General features: G+C 45.4%; 1 protein-coding gene across 1 annotated transcript in view; it reads right to left on the bottom strand.

Annotated features, from left to right (window-relative positions):
• The window catches only part of LOC120985861 (glycine amidinotransferase, mitochondrial-like), an 85,971-nt gene extending 82,737 nt beyond the window's left edge, over positions 1–3,234 (bottom strand). The window contains exon 1 of the mRNA XM_040414055.1: positions 3,113–3,234. Within this exon, the coding sequence (XP_040269989.1) occupies positions 3,113–3,181 (69 nt within the window). The 5' untranslated portion in view covers positions 3,182–3,234. The remainder of the gene's footprint in view (positions 1–3,112) is intronic.
• Between the last annotated feature and the right edge of the window lie 21,680 nt (positions 3,235–24,914).

Below are 24,914 nucleotides of genomic sequence, written 5' to 3' on the forward strand. Positions count from 1 at the left end.
TCAATAAGATTAGTTTGACATGATCTCCCTGAAGTAAACCCATGCTGTTTTTCATCCTTCAATCCATGGGATTTTAGATGTTCCACAATCCTCTCCTTAAGTATGGTTTCCATTAATTTCCCCACTATTGATGTCAGGCTTACTGGCCTATAGTTGCCCGATTCCTCCCTACTACCTTTCTTGTGAATGGGCACAACATTTGCTAATTTCCAATCTTCTGGGACGACTCCTGTTGCCAGCGATTGGTTAAATAAATCTGTTAATGGTTTTGCTAGTTCAACGCTGAGCTCTTTTAATAGCTTTGGGTGTATCCCATCAGGCCCCTGTGACTTATTTGTATTAATTTTAGACAGCTGACTTAGAACCTCTTCCTCTGTAAAGACACATGCATCAAAAGATTCATTAGTCTTCTTTCCTAACTGAGGTCCTTCTCCTTCATTTTCCTTTGTAAAAACTGAACAGAAATATTAATTGAGGCAGTCAGCTAGTTCTTTATCTTCTTCTATATACCTTCCTTCTTTTGTTTTTAATTTGGTAATTCCTTGTTTTAGTTTCCTTTTTTCATTTATGTATCTGAAGAATGCCTTCTGGCCTTTTTTCCCTCACTGAGCTAATTTCTCTTCTGCCTGTGCTTTGGAAGCTCTTATAACTTGTTTGGCCTCTCTCTGCCTAATCTTATAAATTTGTCTGTCATCCTCGTTTTTTTTTTTTTTTTTATAATTCCTAAATGCTATCTTTTTGTTTTTAATGATTTTGGCCACTTCTGCTGAGTACCACAGTGGTCTCTTCCTTTTTTTGCTTTTACTGACAAGCCTAATGCAATTTTCTGTTGCCTTCAATAGTGCCACTTTTAAGTAGTCCCATTTCTCCTGGACTCCAATGAAACTGTTCCAGTCTGATAGGGACTTGTATGCCACTAATCTAATTTTAGAAAAGTCTGTTTTTCTAAAATCTAAAACTTTTGTTTTTGTGTGGTGTGACTCAGTCACTGTACTTATAGTAAACCACACTGACTGGTGATCACTAGATCCCAAGCTTTCCCCTACAGTAATATCAGATACCAAATTCCCATTTGTGAATACTAAATCTAAAATGGCCTCCTTCCGGGTTGGCTCCTCCACTACTTGCTGTAGAGATAATCCCAGTAGGGAATTTAGAATATCTGTACTCCTGGCAGAACTAGCTATTTTGGTTTTCCAGTTTACATCTGGAAGATTGAAGTCTCCCATAATGATAACTTCCCCCTTCAATGTCATTTTAGCTATTTCCTCAACTAGTAGATCATCTAATTCTTTGACTTGACTAGGTGGTCTATATATCACACCTACACGAGTTACCTTATGATTATCAAGCTGCACGGTAACCCAAACTGACTCTAAATTGTTCTCGCTAACTTGTATCAAATTCGATTTTATGTTATCTTTCACATACAGGGCCACCCCTCCCCCTTCTTGCCTTCTTTGTCTTTCCTGTATAGAGAGAACCCTGGTATTGATATATCCCAGTCATTACTCCCCTTGAACCACGTCTCAGTAACAGCCACTACATCTATATTCTCAGATGCCATTATAGCCTCAAGTTCATTGATCTTATTCCCTAGACTGCGAGCATTTGTAGACAAGACTCTGAGCTTGTCATTTCTTAACCTTTGTGCTACTGGCCTCTTCTGGCATTGTTCCGGGGGGCAGTTGGACTGCTGGATTATCACTCTTTTGCCCCCCTTTCCTAGTTTAAATGCTTCTTAGCAAATACCTGGAACTGTTCACCGAGGACATTCGTTCCTTTGAGAGAAAGATGCAAACCATCTTTCTTGTACAGTTCTTTTCCATTCCAACAAGAGCTAACATGAGACACAAAGCCAAACCCTTGGTTCAGACACCATTCACCAAGCCATACATTGAATTCCTTAATGCGCATCTTCCTGTCATGCTGAAGGTTATGCACAGGCAAAACTGCAGAGAATGAAACAGTTGATGCAACCTCCCGTATATCCTTTCCAAGTGTGTGAAAAGATTCTTTCACCTTTGAAACCTCATTGCAAGCCAGATCATTTGTCCCAAGATGGAGAATAACATCCACTTCCCTTTCCTGCTTTGCTTGCCTAACAATATTAAGGATCCGTCGTCTATCCCTGCTAGCGGTAGCACCAGGGAGACATCTCACAACACCATTCTCCTCAAACTTCACACCTCTTATGATGGAATCGCCCACCAACAGCTGCTTACTATCAATCCTCACCTTCTCCTTTTTGTCTTTGGCTGCAGTCTTACATACTTTAGGCATGGGAGATGATTGTTTCTCACCCACTGTGCTTGAGCCATCCTCCATGTTGCTCTTGCACTCTGAAAGTGCTGCAAATTAATTATGGAGAGCCACAGACTGTGGGACATGCCTTCTATCCACAACTCTCAGTCTACCAGAACCTACAGTAACCCATCTCCCTATTCTAGGGGGCCTCTGTGGCAGTGGCATTGCAATGTTCTCTGCCTGAGTTTGTTTAGTGGTTAATTTAAAAATCGCATATTTCAAAAAGGTAATTTCCTGCTGCATTATGGAGAGCTGTCTACAGATCAGACAGTATCCAAACCTCTGAAGAGTGGAACCTGAAATAAAAGCACAACAATTCCTGCACAGAACCAGGTCTGCCATTGTAAAGAGGGGAAAGATTTTAAACAAACAAATCTTACTTGTTTAGATTGTATCCACCTCCAGATTACCTCCTGAGTATCTCCTGAATATCTCAATGCTCATGAAAATGATGAATGAACTAAATACAGTTGACAATAGGCATATGGAAAGAACATTGCAAATCTGATAACAGAGACATTCAACAAATTACAGCCTTGGCACTATCACCATGAAAGATAATATGCTCAATTTAACGAGACTAAATGAATTTCAAGGACCACGCTTTTATAGAAAGGCGAGATAGCACAATAATTACAAGGCAATGTGTCTATAGCTAAAAATATATGTACAACTGCATGTAAATGTTACATGATCTGATGTAATTGTGTATTAGCTGCAGTAACCAGACACTGGTATCTCTGCGCCAGGGTTATGCATTATGAGCAGGCATGGCATGGAAGGCATGAAATATAAGAATACAGACCATGGATCCTATGTAATGAACAGCTTCAGCTCCCCTGCTTCCTCCTCTTACACATCTCACTCGTAGCATTGTGCCTGGATTACCTATGGGTGGGAATGTACGCACTGAATGAAAGAGAGCTAGGAGCCCTGTGTTATCCCTACTTAAGCCAAGTAGTATAAAGCCCTGCTGGGCTGTAAAAGCTCTTTATATGAACTCCACAAACGTCTCCATTGGCTGCTGCCGATAAGAGGTGGTGATAGTGTCAGAGCTAAAAGTCACAAATTCCCAGATTAGAAAGTGTCTCTTGCTAGAAACGTAACACCTTTTGCCTTTTTTAGCTAGGACAAGACAGTGGGGATCAATGGGTAAAAACATAAGACCTAAGAACATCTGCAGGCTGTGTACAAATACTGGACACACTGAAGACATAACCAGCTGCTGAGGGAACATCTGCAGGCTGTGTACAAACACTGGACACACTGAAGATATAACCAGCTGCTGAGGGAACATCTGCAGGCTGTGTACAAACACTGGACACACTGAAGACATAACCAGCTGCTGAGGGAACATCTGCAGGCTGTGTACAAACACTGGACACACTGAAGACATAACCAGCTGCTGAGGGAACATCTGTAGGCTGTGTACAAACACTTTTCACACTGAAGACATAACCAGCTGCTGATGGAACATCTGCAGGCTATGTACAAACACTGGACACACTGAAGACATAACCAGCTGCTGATGGAACATCTGCAGGCTGTGTACAAACACTGGACACACTGAAGATATAACCAGCTGCTGACGGAACATCTGCAGGCTGTGTACAAACACTGGACACACTGAAGATATAACCAGCTGCTGAGGGAACATCTGCAAGCTATGTACAAACACTGGACACACTGAAGACATAACCAGCTGATGATGGAACATCTGCAAGCTGTGTACATACACTGGACACACTTAAGACATAACCAGCTGCTGATGGAACATCTGCAAGCTGTGTACAAACACTGGACACACTGAAGACATAACCAGCTGCTGATGGAACATCTGCAGGCTGTGTACAAACACTGGACACACTGAAGATATAACCAGCTGCTGAGGGAAGATCTGCAGGCTGTGTACAAACACTGGACACACTGAAGACATAACTAGCTGCTGAGGGAACATCTGCAAGCTATGTACAAACACTGGACACACTGAAGACATAACCAGCTGATTATGGAAAATCTGCAGGCTGTGTACAAACACTGGACACACTGAAGACATAACCAGCTGCTGAGGGAACATCTGCAGGCTATGTACAAACACTGGACACACTTAAGACATAACCAGCTGCTGATGGAACATCTGCAAGCTGTGTACAAACAATGGACACACTGAAGACATAACCAGCTGCTGATGAAACATCTGCAGGCTGTGTACAAACACTGGACACACTGAAGATATAACCAGCTGCTGAGGGAACATCTGCAGGCTGTGTACAAACACTGGACACACTGAAGACATAACGAGCTGCTGATGGAACATCTGCAAGCTGTGTACAAACACTGGACACACTGAAGACATAACCAGCTGATGATGGAACATCTGCAAGCTGTGTACATACACTGGACACACTTAAGACATAACCAGCTGCTGATGGAACATCTGCAAGCTGTGTACAAACACTGGACACACTGAAGACATAACCAGCTGCTGATGGAACATCTGCAGGCTGTGTACAAACACTGGACACACTGAAGATATAACCAGCTGCTGAGGGAAGATCTGCAGGCTGTGTACAAACACTGGACACACTGAAGACATAACCAGCTGCTGAGGGAACATCTGCAAGCTATGTACAAACACTGGACACACTGAAGACATAACCAGCTGATGATGGAAAATCTGCAAGCTGTGTACATACACTGGACACACTTAAGACATAACCAGCTGCTGATGGAACATCTGCAAGCTGTGTACAAACAATGGACACACTGAAGACATAACCAGCTGCTGATGAAACATCTGCAGGCTGTGTACAAACACTGGACACACTGAAGATATAACCAGCTGCTGAGGGAACATCTGCAGGCTGTGTACAAACACTGGACACACTGAAGACATAACGAGCTGCTGATGGAACATCTGCAAGCTGTGTACAAACACTGGACACACTGAAGATATAACCAGCTGCTGAGGGAAGATCTGCAGGCTGTGTACAAACACTGGACACACTGAAGACATAACCAGCTGCTGAGGGAACATCTGCAAGCTATGTACAAACACTGGACACACTGAAGACATAACCAGCTGATGATGGAAAATCTGCAAGCTGTGTACATACACTGGACACACTTAAGACATAACCAGCTGCTGATGGAACATCTGCAAGCTGTGTACAAACAATGGACACACTGAAGACATAACCAGCTGCTGATGAAACATCTGCAGGCTGTGTACAAACACTCGACACACTGAAGATATAACCAGCTGCTGAGGGAACATCTGCAGGCTGTGTACAAACACTGGACACACTGAAGACATAACGAGCTGCTGATGGAACATCTGCAAGCTGTGTACAAACACTGGACACACTGAAGACATAACCAGCTGCTGAGGGAACATCTGCAGGCTGTGTAAAAAACACTGGACACAGTGAAGACATAACCAGCTGCTGAGGGAACATCTGCAGGCTGTGTAAAAAACACTGGACACACTGAAGACATAACCAGCTGCTGATGGAACATCTGCAAGCTGTGTAAAAAAACACTGGACACACTGAAGACATAACCAGCTGCTGAGGGAACATCTGCAGGCTGTGTACAAACACTGGACACACTGAAAACATAACCAGCTGCTGAGGGAACATCTGCAGGCTGTGTACAAACACTGGACACACTGAAGACATAACCAGCTGCTGAGGGAACATCTGCTGCTGTGAAGAACAGAGGATGTGCAGCTAACAATATGCAAACTGTACGGGGAATAAACAATTATACGAACAGTCATTCATTTCCCATACAGTAGGCCCATGTAAATAGTGCTTTTACACAGGCCAATGCACTCTAAACAACTGACAATATAACAAGTTTAAAGGACCTTTACTTTGGCAGAAGTAAACTGAAAGAGGGATGAGCAAACATTAGAATAACCTTTAAGCTGGCCATACATGATCAATAGCCTTCAGACAAAGGATCGTTCAGCTCTCCCAGCTCCCTCCCGACACTCCCATACACATCCACGTTCAGAGCGGCTCTTGGGGACAGAAGAGAAAGCTGCTGCCATATACATCTGGAGCCGGCTTATCTCCTGGGAGAACAAAAGGACATCATCTGTCAAGGGAGAGTCAGGAGCTCCCCATACACTGTCAGCAAGCCCTGCCATTCTTGGGTGTGTTGGGCCTTTCTAAGGTGATCATACACATTAAATAGAAGTTGGTTGATGATTGAACAGCAGTTGAACAGACAAGCATCTGGTGAACTTTCCTTTCGTAGAAACGTCTATACACATTTTAGTCCATATTGTCCATTACAGTTGTTGAAATTGCCCATATACATTCAATGAAACCTGGAGATGGATAAAAGGTCTTTTTGGGAACGTTCTTTTTAAGAGAGATCTTTCGTTCACAATCTTTCTTTGAATGAAAAATCTTTCATCCGACTATCTGTTGAAAATATTAAACATAGCTGACTTCTTTTCAAACAATTATGTTCAGTCATTGGAAACTTACGAACATTCATTTTGGTTGGAATTATCAGGTCAGGTGATTGCTGCCATGTTTATAACCGCTCATGCAGCCGATCATTGGCCCGTGTGAAAGGGACCTTATTGTAGTTACCAGATAAATGATTTGTATCAGGCAGATTTGCATAGTAAGTGTCTGTTTTATCTCTTCATTATTCTGCAAAAACAGGATCAAAAGGACAGAAACAGCAAAACTGAAGGGACAGGAAAAAAATAAGAGAGACCACAATAGCAGTCTGAGTCAATAGACAAAGCAAATAGATAAGAAAGGATTGGGTAAAGGTACAAATATGCAAAGGTGACTCCTGTGAAAAGTTCATTCCCATATGAATGGTCTCTCAATGTCAAATACTTTCTTTCAGCAGATTCACTTTTAAAGGGAATGTGTCAACAGAAAATGATTTTTATGTTTAACATATTTTGGTCATGTTATTTTTGTTCCAACTTAGATTTTTATTAAGTTTTATCATGAACAGTACAGAAAATAAACTACAAACACAATGGTCCAGTACAATTGGACACATAAAAAAGGACATAACTCAACAAGGGCTTTAAAAGGAGGAGAAAAAAACAATAATAGTCTCTCTACAGTCATACAGATATCTAATGTTTACTAGAGTCCCAAGCTGCCCAAACTTTCAAAAATGTAGTGGTAGTACCACGCAGAAGTGCTGCAGAATTTTCAAGGGAACGTAGCTCTAGTGTGGGACAGCTGGCACCCATCCTGCCCTTTGTTTGTGCTTATTGATTGTTTGGTGGGCAGGTTGTTTTTGTTTTTCAGGTCACAGCTTGAGGATGGGTGATGTTTGTCACTGCAATCAAGGAGGCAGGAGGTCCTTGCAGTTGGTGGAATAACAGTTAATGAGATCCCCTCCTGTCCATTGTGTCTATGGCCCAAGGGGCTACCGTAAAGCAATTTTCTTAACCACTTACCGCTACTGTAACGCCGAAAGGCGTCATCTCTGCGGCTCCCCCAGGCTACGCTAACGCCGATTGGCGTCATCTCGCGTGAGCCGAGATTTCCTGTGAACGCGCGCACACAGGAGCGCGCGTTCACAGGAACGCATAGTGCACAAGTTCTTCTGCAGCCTGCCGGCCGCGATCATTGGCTGGCAGGCTGTAGATTTTTGAATGGACAAATGAAATGCTTATATCAGACGCTATTTTGAAAATAGCGTCTGATATAACTGCTGCCTGGTCCTCTGGTGGTCCCTTTCGCTTGGATCGACCACCAGAGGACACATGCAGCTCAGTAAGTAGCACCAAATCACCACACTACACATTAGACATTACCCTGTCATTTATTTAACCCCTTATTTAGCACCTGATCGCCCATATTAGACTCCCTGATCACCCTGATCACCCCCTTGTCCACCCCCTGTCACTGATCACCCCCCCTGTAAGGGTCCCTTATCACCGCCAGTTAGTTAGCCACTTGTTAGGTAGTTTAGCGCCCACCGCACCGCAGTCACCGATTAGTCGCTGATTAGCGTCATCGCTGTCGCTAATCAGCACTAGTACTATATAGTATCTGTAAGTGATCAATACTGATCGCAATCAGATCTATATAAGTACATTAGGGTCACCTTAGGTTCTACAAAAAACGCAGTGTTCGCCCGATCAGGCCTGATCTTGTGCCCACACTTGCGTTCAGTCCGCCCCACCGCAGTGACAGAATTTTTTTTTTTCTGATCACTGCAAAAACACTGTAAAATCGCTGCGCCGCTATAAAGATCACTTTTGAGCTTTTTGGATCTTTATTAGCGGTCGCAGCTTTACTTCGCAAGCACTCCTTTTTGCTAGGTAGGTTTGCTCTTTTTCCTGGGTAGTCTCAGAGGAATACCCCCTAAATTTAGTGAACCCAAAATGTCAAACAAGGGGTATTCCGCTGAAGAGGCCTACAGGATTCTGGCCCTGATGGATGAAAGCGATGGGGACGACTCACCCGCTGAATCCAGTGGTTCAGAATATGAACCTGTAGACAGCAGTGGCACTCTAACCGCTAGTGAGGATGACGAGGTAGAGGTCCCTGCTACGGCCAGACGTACCCGATCCCATGTCAGGGTTCTGCCTACCCTGCATGATGACCCTCATTTGCAGCAGAGTGGTGCTAGCGCTGATCTTGTTTATGGTGCGGCATACACCAGCAGCGCAGCACATCCTGGACCTTCTACCAGCACTGCCGTATTCCCTGGTGAAGTGGCGAGCACCAGAAGGGCAGTTCCAGCTGGTACGGTGGCACGTGCAGTAACTCCCCTGTCGCAGCCACCGCGTTCACAGGCCCGTAGAACCCTTAGTCTCCCAGAGGTGCTGGCAAATCCCAATTGGCACTCCCCTGCTTCCGCCGCACCCGTATTGCCCCCTTTCACCGCCCAGTCTGGAGTTCGCGTGGAGACGGCTCATTTAGGATCGGCCCTTCAGTTTTTTGAGCTGTTCTTCACCGCGGATCTCTATGACCTAGTTGTGGCAGAAACCAACCGCTACGCCACACAGTTTATTACCGCCAATCCGGAAAGCTTCTATGCCCAGCTTTTCCGGTGGAAACCAGTCACCGTTTCCGAGTTAAAAAATTTTTTGGGCCTTCTCCTCAGCATGGGTCTAACAAAAAAAAATGTATTGCGGTCATATTGGTCTAAAGACCCAATACATTACATGCCCATGTTCTCTGCTGCAATGTCTAGGGCACGTTTTGAGGCCATCATGCGCTTTATGCATTTTACGGACAATAGCACTTGTCATCCAAGAGGCCACCCTGCTTATGACCGGCTCCATAAAATTCGGCCCCTCATAGACCATTTGTCATCCAGATTTGCAGATGCGTATACCCCTAATCAAAACATCTGCATAGACGAGTCCCTAGTACATTTTACCGGGCGCCTTGGCATAAAACAGTACATCCCCAGCAAGCGAGCCCGTTATGGGGTCAAACTGTATAAGCTCTGTGAAAGGGCCACAGGCTATACATATCGTTTTAGGGTCTATGAGGGAAAAGACTCAAAACTGGAGCCGGTCGGATGTCCTGACTACCTGGGGAGCAGTGGCAAGATTGTTTGGGACTTGGTGTCACCCTTACTCCACAAGGGGTACCACTTATACGTGGACAATTTTTACTCAAGCGTGGCCCTCTTTCGGCACTTACATCTAGTCGGAATTCAATGCTGTGGCACCGCGCGACCTAGTCGCCGGGGCTTCCCCCAACGGCTCGTTAGTACCCGACTTGCACGGGGGGAGAGGGCTGCCTTGTGTGACCAAGAACTGCTCGCGATGAAGTGGAGGGACAAGAGGGACGTTTACCTTCTGTCCACCATTCACGCAGACACGACTGTCCAAATTGAACGGGCAACTGGAGTCATTGTGAAACCCCTCTCTGTCCATGACTATAACCTTCACATGGGAGGGGTGGACTTCAATGACCAGATGTTGGCTCCCTATTTAGTTTCCCGACGCACCAGACGCTGGTATAAAAAGGTGTCTGTATATTTAATTCAATTGGCGATGTATAATAGTTTTGTTCTCTACAGTAAGGCTGGGAGAACGGGATCCTTCCTAAAATTCCAGGAAGAGATCATTTCGGAACTCCTGTATCCAGGAGGGTCCGTGCCCCAAGGCCCTGATGTAGTGAGCCGGCTACATGGCAGACACTTCCCGTCTGTCTATCCTGGTACCCCAACTCAACGTTCCCCAAGAAAAAGATGTCGTGTCTGCAGCAGGGCTGGAATAAGGCGTGACACCACCGTTTTTTGTCCTGACTGTCCTGACCAGCCTGCCCTATGCATAGGGGAGTGTTTCCGCAAGTTCCACACTCAGGTACACTATTAGTGTAGGGATCGCGTGACACAGGACAGGCACACAGGGCTATTAGGGCCCTTTCACACAGAGCTGCCACAAACCTCTCCTTTCACCTGGGACAAAGTGCATAATGTACTTCGCCACATCTCTGGGCGATTTGCGCTTTGCACATTGTCCCATGGGGAAGGAGAGGTTTGTCCTATAAAAGGTAACAAAACAAAAAAAAAATCATCACCGGTAAGCAAAAAAGTTATTGTTCTGTTTCAAAAGTTTATAAAAGTTAATGTTCTCTAAAGTTAATGTTAATAAATTTATTGCGTTGCGGCCTGGTTTTTTTTTTTTTGTTTTTTTACCTTCTAGGTGGACCAAGCGATCGACTAGCTGCAGCACTGATGTGCATTCTGACAGAAGCATTGCGCTGCTGTCAGATTACACGCAAGTCGGTGTATGCGGCGCTGCAAGACGAGATTTCTCCTCTGCAGTAAAAGATACGTTTGCCGAGGCATATGAGCTGAGGAGGTGGCGGTGTTCATATACTTTGGCAAACACTTTGTATATATAAAAAAAATTAAAAAATCCCGGCAATGATTTATTTATCCACATCGATTGATGTGAATGGATAAATCTGGTTTGCCAGGGCATACGAGCTAAGTGGGTATGGATGTTGGGCGGAGCTCCTATGTCCTGGCAGACGCCTTTCCCCTCCTTTTTCTTTTTTTGGCCGAGATTTTTCCATCCACATTGATCGATGCGAATGAAGAAATCTGTGCCGTTCATTTTTTCTTTCAGCCCAGAGGCTGAACGGAAAAAAAAAATCTCATTACCCGTATGCTCAATATAAGGAGAATAGCAGAAACTCCTAATGCTGGCCATACATGTAATGATTGCGGAGACCCTCAAATGCCAGGGCAGTACAAACACCCCACAAATGACCCCATTTTGGAAAGAAGACACCCCAAGGTATTTGCTGAGGGGCATATTGAGTCCAGGAAAGATTGAAATTTTTGTCCCAAGTTAGCGGAAAGGGAGACTTTGTGAGAAAAAACGAAAAAAATCAATTTCCGCTAACTTGTGCCAAAAAAAAAAAAATTCTTTGAACTCACCATGCCCCTCATTGAATACCTTGGGGTGTCTTCTTTCCAAAATGGGGTCACATGTGGGGTATTCATACTGCCCTGGCATTTTAGGGGCCGTAAAGCGTGAGAAGAAGTCTGGGATCCAAATGTCTAAAAATGCCCTCCTAAAAGGAATGTGGGCCCCTTTGCGCATCTAGGCTGCAAAAAAGTGTCACACATGGGGTATCTCCGTTCTCAGGAGAAGTTGGGGAATGTGTTTTGGGGTGTCATTTTACATATACCCATGCCGGGTGAGAGAAATATCTTGGCAAAAGACAACTTTGTATAAAAAAAATGGGAAAAGTTGTCTTTTGCCAAGATATTTCTCTCACCCAGCATGGGTATATGTAAAATGACACCCCAAAACACATTCCCGAACTTCTCCTGAGAACGGAGATACCACATGTGTGACACTTTTTTGCAGCCTAGGTGGGCAAAGGTGCCCACATTCCAAAGAGCACCTTTCGGATTTCACAGGTCATTTACCTACTTACCACACATTTGGGCCCCTAGAATGCCAGGGCAGTATAACTACCCCACAAGTGACCCCATTTTGGAAAGAAGACACCCCAAGGTATTCCGTGAGGGGCATGGCGAGTTCCTCGAATTTTATTTTTTTTGTCACAAGTTAGTGGAAAATGATGATTTTTTTCATTTTTATTTTTTTCTTACAAAGTCTCATATTCCACTAACTTGTGACAAAAAATAAAAACTTCCATGAACTCACTATGCCCATCACGAAATACCTTGGGGTGTCTTCTTTCCAAAATGGGGTCACTTGTGGGGTAGTTATACTGCCCTGGCATTCTAGGGGCCCAAATGTGTGGTAACAAGTTTGAAATCAAAATGTGTAAAAAATGCCCTGTGAAATCCGAAAGGTGCTCTTTGGAATGTGGGCCCCTTTGCCCACCTAGGCTGCAAAAAAGTGTCACACATGTGGTATCTCCGTACTCGGGAGAAGTTGGGGAATGTGTTTTTGGGTGTCATTTTACATATACCCATACTGGGTGAGAGAAATATCTTGGCAAAAGACAACTTTTCCCATTTTTTTTATACAAAGTTGGCATTTGGCCAAGATATTTCTCTCACCCAGCATGGGTATATGTAAAATGACACCCCAAAACACATTCCCCAACTTCTCCTGAATATGGAGATACCAGATGTGTGACACTTTTTTGCAACCTAGGTGGGCAAAGGGGCCCATATTCCAAAGAGCACCTTTCGGATTTCACTGGTCATTTTTTACAGAATTTGATTTCAAACTCCTTACCACACATTTGGGCCCCTAGAATGCCAGGGCAGTATAACTACCCCACAAGTGACCCCATTTTGGAAAGAAGACACCCCAAGGTATTCCGTGAGGGGCATGGCGAGTTCCTAGAATTTTTTATTTTTTGTCACAAGTTAGTGGAAAATGATGATTTTTTTTTTTTTTTTTTTCATACAAAGTCTCATGTCTCATATTCCACTAACTTGTGACAAAAAATAAAAACTTCCATGAACTCACTATGCCCATCAGCGAATACCTTGGGGTCTCTTCTTTCCAAAATGGGGTCACTTTTGGGGTAGTTATACTGCCCTGGCATTCTAGGGGCCCAAATGTGTGGTAAGGAGTTTGAAATCAAATTCAGTAAAAGATGACCTGTGAAATCCGAAAGGTGCTCTTTGGAATGTGGGCCCCTTTGCCCACCTAGGCTGCAAAAAAGTGTCACACATCTGGTATCTCCGTACTCGGGAGAAGTTGGGGAATGTGTTTTGGGGTGTCATTTTACATATACCCATGCTGGGTGAGAGAAATATCTTGGCAAAAGACAACTTTTCCCATTTTTTTTATACAAAGTTGGCATTTGGCCAAGATATTTCTCTCACCCAGCATGGGTATATGTAAAATGACACCCCAAAACACATTCCCCAACTTCTCCTTAGTACGGCAATACCAAATGTGTGACACTTTTTTGCAGCCTAGGTGGGCGAAGGGGCCCATATTCCAAAGAGCACCTTTCGGATTTCACAGGTCATTTTTTACAGAATTTGATTTCAAACTCCTTACCACACATTTGGGCCCCTAGAATGCCAGGGCAGTATAACTACCCCACAAGTGACCCCATTTTGGAAAGAAGACACCCCAAGGTATTCGCTGATGGGCATAGTGAGTTCATGGAAGTTTTTATTTTTTGTCACAAGTTAGTGGAATATGAGACTTTGTAAGAAAAAAATAAAAATAAAAAAAATCATCATTTTCCACTAACTTGTGACAAAAAAAAAAAAGTTCTATGAACTCACTATGCCCATCAGCGAATACCTTAGGGTGTCTACTTTCCGAAATGGGGTCATTTGTGGGGTGTTTGTACTGTCTGGCCATTGTAGAACCTCAGGAAACATGACAGGTGCTCAGAAAGTCAGAGCTGCTTCAAAAAGCGGAAATTCACATTTTTGTACCATAGATTGTAAACGCTATAACTTTTACCCAAACCATTTTTTTTTTACCCAAACATTTTTTTTTTATCAAAGACATGTAGAACAATAAATTTAGAGCAAAATTTATATATGGATGTCGTTTTTTTTTGCAAAATTTTACAACTGAAAGTGAAAAATGTCATTTTTTTGCAAAAAAATCGTTAAATTTCGATTAATAACAAAAAAAGTAAAAATGTCAGCAGCAATGAAATACCACCAAATGAAAGCTCTATTAGTGAGAAGAAAAGGAGGTAAAATTCATTTGGGTGGTAAGTTGCATGACCGAGCAATAAACCGCTAAAGTTGTGGAGTGCCGATTTGTAAAAAAGGGCCTGGTCTTTAGGGGGGTATAAACCTGTGGTCCTTAAGTGGTTAAAGGGGTTTTTCCGGCATTTTAATATTGATGACCTATCCTCAGGATAGGTCATCATTAGGTCATCATTATCAGATTGGCAGGAGTCCAACACCCGGCACCCCCGCCGATCAGCTGGTTTGAAGAGAAGGCCGCTTTCTGTGTGAGGACAGCCTTCCCTTCATTGTTTACCTGTGTCGGACCCCCGCTAATCTCATATGGATGACTAGCATTGAGAGAATCGAAGTTAAACTAATTGTCTTCAATCCAAAATTCAGAAAAAATGTAAATCCGAATTTCCTTGCGATTCGAGGTAACGAATCGTTTTTTCCCTAAAATGGTGGCTACACGTGTTACAAGTGAAAGTAAGAAGCCCAGGAACATGATATTACTCATAATGCTGTTCAGCCAGCCATTTAGCAGATAGCCATCCCCTGTGATGTCACAGCCCGAAAAAAGCCTCATCCTGCATGGTCACCGCCATTTCACTGTGAACTGAGCATAGGGAGAGACGTGGCAAGCGCTAGGCACAGTGTTTTAGAAAGCTTTTAATAGTAGAATATTGGTTAGGGAGAGTGCACGGACAGTGTAGGGAGATTGTTAGGAGAGTTTTTAGACACTGTAGCGAGAGCATACATAGACTTACTGTGCATCAGACTCATTTTCAACAGGCGGTCCAATAAATAGGCAAGTTTATCTACTTCAACCGCTGTGCCATTTATACATAAAGGGGTTTTGCCACTTCAGCAAATAGCATTTATTATGCAGAGACAGTTTGCATGGTTACGACCACCCTGCAGTCCAGCAGCATGGCTGTGCATATAGACTATAAAAAAAAGTACCAGCCTACGTGAGCTCCCACGGTCCCGGCCACCAGAGAGGCTGGCATTTTTTCTTAGGCTGAGTTCACATCAGCATTCAGCCTTTCCCTTCTCCGCTCAGAAGTTGTGCACGCAGGACTTTTGTCTCCGCTTCAAAAATCTTCCTCTGAGCGGAAACCTAACGGCCCACATTATAGTCTAAGGGATCCGTAGGCTCAGTTATGTGCCGAATCCGTCCAGGAATATAGAAGCAATATGGACAATCACAATACATTACATGCATTAAGTGCCTTGTATAAAATTTCTCTACATGATAAATGCCACTTGTTGAAGTGAGGCAGCCCTTTAAGAGCGCCCCCGGTCAGCTATCAGTGACTAAGAGCTATGTTCACATGTATACACACTTAGGCCTCATGCACACAAACCTGTTTTCGGTTTGCATTTTTTACGGATCAAATGCGGACCCATTAATTTCTATGGGGCGAATGTTATATGTGTGCTGTCCGCATCCATTTATCATGTAGAGAAAGTTAATACAAGGCACTTACTAATGTATTGTTACTATCCATATTGTCTCCTTTGCTGGCTGGATTCATTTTTCCATCATATTATACACTGCTCATTTCCATAGTTACAACCACCCTGCAATCCATCAGTGGTGGTCATGCTTGCACACTGTAAGAAAAAATGCCAGCCTCTCTGGTGGCCGGGACCGTGGGAGCTCACATAGGCTGCTGCTTTTTTCTATAATGTACAAGCACAGCCATGCTGCTGGACTGCAGGGTGGTCGTAACCATTGAAACTTTCTCTGCATAATAAATGATTTTTGCTGAAGTTGCAAAACCCCTTTAATCTATTCTTTTATACATAGACTTACTGTGCATCAGACTCAGTGTCAACAAGCGGTTTAATATATAGAGGTGTTTATCTAGTTCGCCTGCTGCACCATTCATACTTAATCTGTTCCGTTATACATATACTTACTGTGCTTCAGACTCAGCATGAACAGGCGTTCTAATATATAGGCGTGTTTATCTAGTACACTTGCTGCACCATTAATACTTACATCTCGGAAGCGGTCTTACATTTAGAACTGGCTCTGGATGCGCCAATATAATGGAGAGGCCTGCGCCTCTTCTTAACTTTGGCAGAACCACCGCCAGCACAGGGGCTTTATTAAGACCAGCATCTAAAAGGCCGGTCTTAATAAATGTGCCCTTTTAGTGTTTGTCAGACTCATTGTCAACAGACGTTCTAATATATAGGCACGTTTTTCTAGTCCACTTGCTGCGTTAAGACTTGGGTCATTTATTAAGCAGAACTATGCCTATATAAGGTGTATTTCTGGTGCAGATTGTGGCGCTGCTTTGCGCCGCAATCTGCGACTTTTACCTGTTCACGCACGGTCTAAAAAAAGTGGGCCTGACGTGGGTAGGGCCTGTCTTATTTACCATTTTCTATGCCTGTTTCAGGCGTAGAAAAAGGTCTAAATGTAAAACAGCAGAGAAGCTGTCTTACATGTACAGTAGAAGCAGCGGTGGATCCACTAAAGTTAAGTAGAGGTCGACGCCTCTGTTATGTTATACATAGACTCAGCGTACACAGGCATTCTAATATATATAGGCGTGCTTATCTAGTTCACCTGCTGCGCCATTCATTCTTAATCTGTTCTTTTATTCATAGACTTACTGTGCATCAGAATCAGTGTCAACAGGTAGGCTACTATATAGGCATGTTTATCTAGTTCAGCTGCTGCGCCATTCACAATTAGTTACATTACTGACTGAGTTACTGTACACTATGGCCAACAGACAGTTGCCTGGGCGCTCTTAAGGAACAGGCAGTGGCAAAAATGATGCTGTAGCTGGCGCAAGCAGCAGCAGGAGGAGGGTTGGTGGTAGCAGCAGCAACAGGCCAGAGCTGCTACCGTCATCCAGAAATCATGTTTTGACCAAAAATCCAGCTGTACTGGAATGGTTGACTTGCTCTTTAACATCATCTCAGGTGACAACAGATTCACACAGCCAGGAATCAGTGGAAATCCTCTGTCACCACACTTAGTTGGCATGGCCCAGGAACAACCTCTGTGCCCTCACCTGTTCTGCAACTGCCTCTTTTTTTGCTGCTCCTTCTGCTTGGGAAGTAATGCATGCTGCCAGCTCTGCTTAGTGAAGATAGTCAGCAGTTACAGGCCAGCACAGACTTGGAGGAGAGGTCCACTGCATCCTCCCTTAGGCGTGCAACTAGTGATGATGACAATTGGGTGGGAACACATGTTGCAAGCGGTCAGGGACATGGCCATAAGACTAGTGAGGGTGACATACATGACGAACAGACAGTAATGGATGATGATGTAGCTGATTGCATATGGGAGCCGGGTGAAGAGGAGGCATCATCATCATCATCAGGGGTTGACGGTGGCAGCAGGCCGACGAGACAGCAGCAGGGTGGCAGTGTGCTGATGAGCTAGCAGGGTGGAAGCAGTGGGAGATATGGAGCCAAACTCACTTGGGTTAGACCGTCTGCTACTCAGGAGCCGACCTGCCAGGAAACAACTAGCGGTGCACAGTCTCATAAAGGCAGCAGCAAGCAGTCAGCATGGAGAAGTGGGAGGTAAAATGCCATACTTAGCAGTGTAGAAATTTTTCATCTAGTTGCTTGAAGACGTTAGCGTGGCGGTATGCAGGATATGTGGGCAGAAGGAAAAGCAGGGTGTTAATGTTGGTACCGCGGTCCTGCGTCAACACATGGAGCATCACCATAAAGTGGCCTGGGAAAACCGTGGCACTAATGTAGTTGTTCTCCTCTGCCTTCTTATCCTCCACCTTATTCTCAGCCTCCACTGTAGGCAAAGTTTAGAGTAGTCCTCTAGCATACCATCTATGCAGCCTGGTCAGACTGGGCGAACTGAGTCACACCAGGGTGGAACTGCTCCACGTCGTCAACCAAGAAATCAAATCCTGTCTGTCTGCTCGCCAACTGGAGATAGGAACCAGGTTCACCGTTAACGGGAAGAACCTTCTGTTGGTGCTGCATCAGGGAGGTCTGACCTATGCACCCTGCATGGAGTACGTCTTCAATCTGGTTGTCACACGGTTTCTGTAGTATTCCACCCAACTGCAAGATGTTTTGAAAATGTCAAGCATGCACTTCAGCCACTCTTACTATGCAAAACACGCCATCCTTGACCTGCAAAGGCAGAATGGTGTTCCCCTACATTGCCTCATATGCAAAATTTCCACATGTTGGAACTCCACGTTCCACATGTTGGACCGACTGTATGTACCGAGGAAATCTGCGACCGATTTCTTGATGATGCAGAGGGACAGGACTACTCCCCAATGTAACTTTGATGTTAGCCAGTGGCAGCTCATGCTTGATATCTGCTGTTTTCTCAGGCTCTTTAAGAAGGCCACTTTATTTCTCACCAGGACTGGAGCAGATGCAACACACAAAATGTTATAAAGATGAATCAGGCTTGGATCAACCAGGATTTCAAGACACTGGTGCCTGATGCAACAGACTAGATCATTTTGGTGGTAATGATCTGTCTGTAGCATGCTGCCACACGGGAACATTGTGATAAATGGCCCGTTACTTCTGCCCACGTGCTGCTGCCACTATTCATATGCTGCCACCCGCCTGCTTAGGGTTGGGCGATATACAGGTATCACGATATACCGCTGTATTAAAAAAACGGCGATATGGCGATATCGCCGTTTCCTAAATACCGCGGTATTTCGTGACATCATAGAAGCGGTCATGTGTGCTGACCGCTTCTAAATCTGCAGCCGCCTGCCCCAGCATGAACTGATACGGGACATTTGCAGAGTACTTGTACTCGTGCAAATGTCCCCGATAACTGCTGGCCGCTTGCGCCGGCGCTCTCAGCAGTTCGGCCGGCGTAGGGGAGGGAAGGAATTCTGTGACTCGCATTCCCTGCACCCGACCTCTGAGAGGACGCTGTGATCCGCGCAATTAACCCCTCAGGTGATCACAGTGCCCCCTCCTCCCTCCCTCCCCAGTATTATCATTGGAGGCCACAGGGTCGTCTCCCCATCATTGGTGGCAGTTTGCAGTTCCGATCGGAGTCCCAGCAGTGTAATGCTGGGGCTCCGATCGGTTACCATGGTAGCCAGGACGCTACTGAAGCCCTGGCTGCCATGGTATGTTAGTGAGCAGCATTATACTCACGTGCGTCGTGGCCGCCGGGCGCTCCTTCTTCTCATAGATCTGTGCGGCGCATTGCTAACGCTATAAGCCTTAGCAATGCGCCGCACAGACAGAAGAAGGAGCGCTCGGCGGCCACGATGCACGTGAGTATAATGCTGCTCACTAACATTCCATGGCAGCCAGGGCTTCAGTAGCGTCCTGGCTACCATGGCAACCGATCGGAGCCCCAGTATTACACTGCTGGGACTCCGATCAGAACTGCAAACTGCCACCAATGATGGGGGGACGACCCTGTGGCCTCCAATGATTAATACTAGGGAAGGAGGGGGGGCCCACTTCCAGCAATGATGGGGGGATGACCCTGTGGCCTCCAATGATTAATACTGGGGAGGGGGGGCCCACTGCCACCAATGATGGGAGGGGGACCCTGTGGCCACTGCCACCAATGATTAATACTGGCGAGGGGGGCGCACTGCCCACTGCCACCAATGATGGGGGGGAGACCCTGTGGCCACTGCCACCAATGATTAATACTGGGGGGGGCACTGCCACCAATGATGGGGAGGAGGAGGGGGACCCTGTGGCCACTGCCACCAATGATTAATACTGGGGGGGGGAGTTATCAGAGGGGGCTGATAAGAGGGAGAGGCTGGGAGGCACATGAGGGGCTGATCAGAGGCTGGGGGGGCTGATCAGAGGCTGGGGGCTGTTTTTTGGACTTTTGGTTGGTCAGTGGTCACAAAATAAATGTGTTATTTATTTAATTGTTATAATTGGTATCGGTGAGTACTTAAATAAGAGTATCGGTACTCGGTCTAAAAAAAAATTGTATCGGGACATCCCTACTATAAACCACTCGTTCTGGTACAGAATTAACCCTGTAATGTTTTTGTTGTTACTAGAAGTCAATTGACTAGTTACAGATACCGGAAATGGTGAAAAATGACATATAAAAGTATGACAATTAACGTCTCCTTGTGGCTGCCCCCATACAGTATAACGTCTCCTTGTGGCTGCCCGGCTGCCCCCATACAGTGTAACGTCTCCTTGTGGCTGCCCCATACAGTGTACATCTCCTTGTGGCTGCCCCCATACAGTATAACGTCTCCTTGTGGCTGCCCGGCTGCCACCATACAGTATAACGTCTCCTTGTGGCTGCCCGGCTGCCCCCATACAGTGTAACGTCTCCTTGTGGCTGCCCCATACAGTGTACATCTCCTTGTGGCTGCTCCCATACAGTATAACGGCTCCTTGTGGCCGCCCCATACAGTATAACATCTCCTTGTGGCTGCCCGGCTGCCCCCATGCAGTGTAACGTCTCCTTGTGGCTGCCCCATACAGGGTACATCTCCTTGTGGCTGCCCCCATACAGTGTAACGGCTCCTTGTGGCTGCCCCCATACAGTGTAACGTCTCCTTGTGGCTGCCCCCATACAGTGTAAGGTCTCCTTGTGGCTGCCCCCATACAGTATAATGTCTCCTTGTGGCCCCAAGTGTTTTTTTCTTCTAAATGGGCATTTATCGCGATATGTATCGTTATCGCGATAAATTTTTTAATATCGTTATCGTGGGAATATTTTTGATATCGTCCAACCCTACGCCTGCTGCCTCTACTTCCATCCACTCCTACTGTGATCTGCCACCATCTTGTGCTGTTACTGCCACTGATGTTGCCCCCACTCCCCACACTGTTCCAGGGACAGTATTTTGACTCTTCATGCTGTTGCCATCCTCACCACCCTGTTCTGGGGCCACTATTTTGACTCTTCATGCTGTTGCAACCCTCACCACTGTTCCGGGGCTACTATTGTGACTATTCATGCTGTTGCCACCCTCACCAATCTGTTACAGGGACACTAGTGTCCCTGTTTTGCCATGTTGATATCACAGTGTATTTTTCCGTTCGTCTGATCTGTCAGAAGAACAGAAAAAAAAAAACTCCTGTCATTTGAGCGTCCACAAGGATTTTATCATGATTTGAAAGCCAAAAGCAGGAGTGTGTCCAAAACAGAGAAGACATGCAAATATTTCCATCACATGTTATCTCAGTTTTTTTGGACCTACTCCTGTTTTTGCCTTGCCAATACTGACCAAATAATGATTGTGTGATAGAGGCCATTAAAGTCCTGCATGCAGGACTTCTTTTCCATCTGAATAAAGCTTGATTTCAGACGCAAATGGCCAAAACTCAAGCAAATTGAGCATGAGGCCTCTATCACATGGTCAGTATTTTACATCCGGATTTGATCATGATTTGGAAGCCAAGAGCAGGAGTGGGTCCGAAACACAGAGCAGATGCAAATATTTTCATCACATTTTATCTCTGTTTTGGACCCACTCCTGTTTTTGCCTTACAAATACTGATCAAATGCTGACCAAACACTGACAGCTTGAAGGTGGATGCTCAAGATACAGGATCCAATTTTTTGGGCTATTCTTCTGATGGTTCAGAAGAACAGAAAAATAAACAGTGATGTGAACAAAGATTTACTGCTGACACCCTCCCCACTATTATGGGGCCACTGCTTGAATCCTGGGCCACTGTAAGGTTAAGTCCATGCTGATAAATTAGACCTGATGCTAAGATTGATCTGTAGGGCTGAGTTCACACTTCACAGTTATTTGGTCAGTTATTTCCATCACTTATGGTTAGCCAAATTCAGGAGCCAAGCCTACTCTCAGACGCCTCCGGGTGGGGATAGTAATCAGGAACCAGCTGCCTACTCCTATAAGAAAGGGAGAGGTACGCGTGCGCGTGCTATAGCGCATCAGATGACACCTGGCAGTGAGGACGGATGCGGCAGTATGCTGGCGGGCACCTGCATCTCCTACAAGGTAAGCCAGTAATGGGACCCATAGTGCTGCGATGTGCAGACAGCGATCTGCCACCCTGAGGTATCATAAATAGATCTGCACCTGTTCTGTGGTTTTGACCCGCACCTGCTTTGGGCTGACATTAACTGATGAGAATAACTGAACAAATAAGTAAAGTGTGAACTGAGCCTAATAGTGACGCACAGTCATTCTACAGCTAACAGAAGGGATTCAAAGCATGTCACTGCCACAGCATGGATTAAAAAAAATAATAATCTCCACTACTTTATTGGCGCTGCATCCATATATTTTGTTCCACTAAATAGTAATTGGTACACAGCTCCTGCAGGAGAGGGCAGCACTTTTTTTTTTCTTTACTGAAGGCTGCTGTATGCTTTTCTTTTGGTTTAGCTAGGGGTAAGCTAGGACTGTTGGTGGCCTGCACGATGATGCATTTCCATGCATGGAATATCGCATGTTATGCATGTTGCTGCAATGCACAGTGATGTACACCGCGATACATTCTCCCTAACATTTAACTACGTGCCAGGATAGACCTGATTTAACGTGCTTCACAAATTAATTCGTATGTAACAAATCTAATTTTGTGGAGTAATTTGACGAAGTGGCAAAGTCAAATTTTTTAAAGCTTCGCTTATCTCTATTGATGACCTATCCTGAGGCTCGGTCATCAATATTAAAATCACGAAAAAACCCTTTAATGTTTTTTAAATGCTGTTAAGAACAGCTCTGGGAAGATGGAAGTCCCCATAATCAAGTTCGGAAAACAGAATAAAAAAAAAATCTGTATTCAGAAAATAAAATCAGATTAGAAAAAAAGTATATGTGTCACTACCTGGTTTTAACTGGCAGATGCATTTTTGGGTGATGCATTCCCTTAAAGGGTTTCTACCACCACATTTTCACCTATTTAGCTGTCAGACACTAGCGATCTGCTAGTGTCTGCTCCACCTAACCATGCTATTGTAATCCCTTCCTGTGCAGCGGTTACCCTAAAAAACGTAGTTTCATTGGTATGCTAATGAGCCTCTAGGTGCTATGGGGGCGTCTTTTCAGCACCAAGAGGCTCCGTCCACTCACTATTTCCACCGCCCAGCGTGCTCCAGCCCGCTCCAGCCCGCCCCTCTCCTTTAGATTGACAGCCCACTCGCGCCTGCGCCGTGTGCTTCTGTATTCGGCGCAGGCGCAGTGACTGTTGGACTGCTCCCCGCGCCGTAATAGGCGCAGGTGCAGTGATGATGCCGGCGCAGGGAGACAGTCACTGCGCCTGCGCCAAATACAGAAGCACACGGCGCAGGTGCGAGAATTCGGCCGAGATGCAGAGAAGTAGTCTGTCAATCTAGAGGAGAGGGGCAGGCTGGAGCGCGCTGGGCGGCAGAAATGGTAAGTGGACGGAGCCTCTAGGTGCTGAAAAGATGCCCCCATAGCACCTAGAGGCTCATTAGCATACCAATAAAACTACGTTTTTTAGGGTAACCGCTGCACAGAAAGGGATTACAATAGCATGGTTAGGTAGAGCAGACACTAGCAGATCGCTAGTGTCTGACAGCTAAATAGGTGAAAATGTGGTGGTAGAAACCCTTTAAATTGGTGACACATTTCCTTTAAGTAATTACTGTTATCATAGCACATTCAGGACTTATGTTGGGTTTACATGGCCTGATGTTCAGGCTGATTATCAGGTTCCTATGAACGCTCATTCCTAATAACCTGCCCGTCTAAAGGTGCTGCAGATCACCTGATGAACAAGTGAAACACTCAGTCATTGGGTGAAACAATTGTTAATGCAGACAGATAAATTATCGTTTCTGGGCATCAGAACGTGCTGTCTCAACTGCACATTGCTTCCCAGAAACAATACGGTTAAAGCGAACCTTTCACCTCATTTTCACTTGTTAAACTAGCCACAGTACCTTATAGATTATATTGAATGTGTTGTTATCCATGTTAGTGCCGCTTTCCTGCGCTTTTTATTCATAAAAAAACCGTCTTATAAAGTTCTGATTTCTGCTCCAACAGTCAGGCAACAAGTCAAGGGGGTAGCCCTTCCCTCTCCTCTGGCCGTACCTCCCCTGCCCTAACGCCGCCTCTATGCTTTGTGATTGACAGCCGGCTCAGTCGCCGGGACGGCGCTTCTGAATCCTGCGCATGCGTCGTCCTCCTCATTCGCCGCGCGATCCCGTCTTTCTGGGGCTCACGATGATCACTGGCTTGCAATCTGCGGCAAGTCTACAGTGATCACGTGGGGCACTTGGAGCCTGAAGATAGTGGAGCGCGCGCACGGGAGGGAGAGCAGACAGGCAGGCATCGCGTACGGCGCATGCGCGATCCTGTTACATGGTCGCGCTTCTGTCTGCCAGAAAGACGGGATCGCGCGGCGAATGAGGAGGACGGCGCATGCGCAGGATTCAGAAGCGCCGTCCCGGCGACTGAGCCGGCTGTCAATCACAAAGCATAGAGGCGGCGTTAGGGCAGGGGAGGTACGGCCAGAGGAGAGGGAAGGGCTACCCCCTTGACTTGTTGCCTGACTGTTGGAGCAGAAATCAGAAC

Source organism: Bufo bufo, chromosome 1 (assembly GCF_905171765.1).
Source record: "Bufo bufo chromosome 1, aBufBuf1.1, whole genome shotgun sequence".
Taxonomy (NCBI): Eukaryota; Metazoa; Chordata; class Amphibia; order Anura; family Bufonidae; genus Bufo; species Bufo bufo.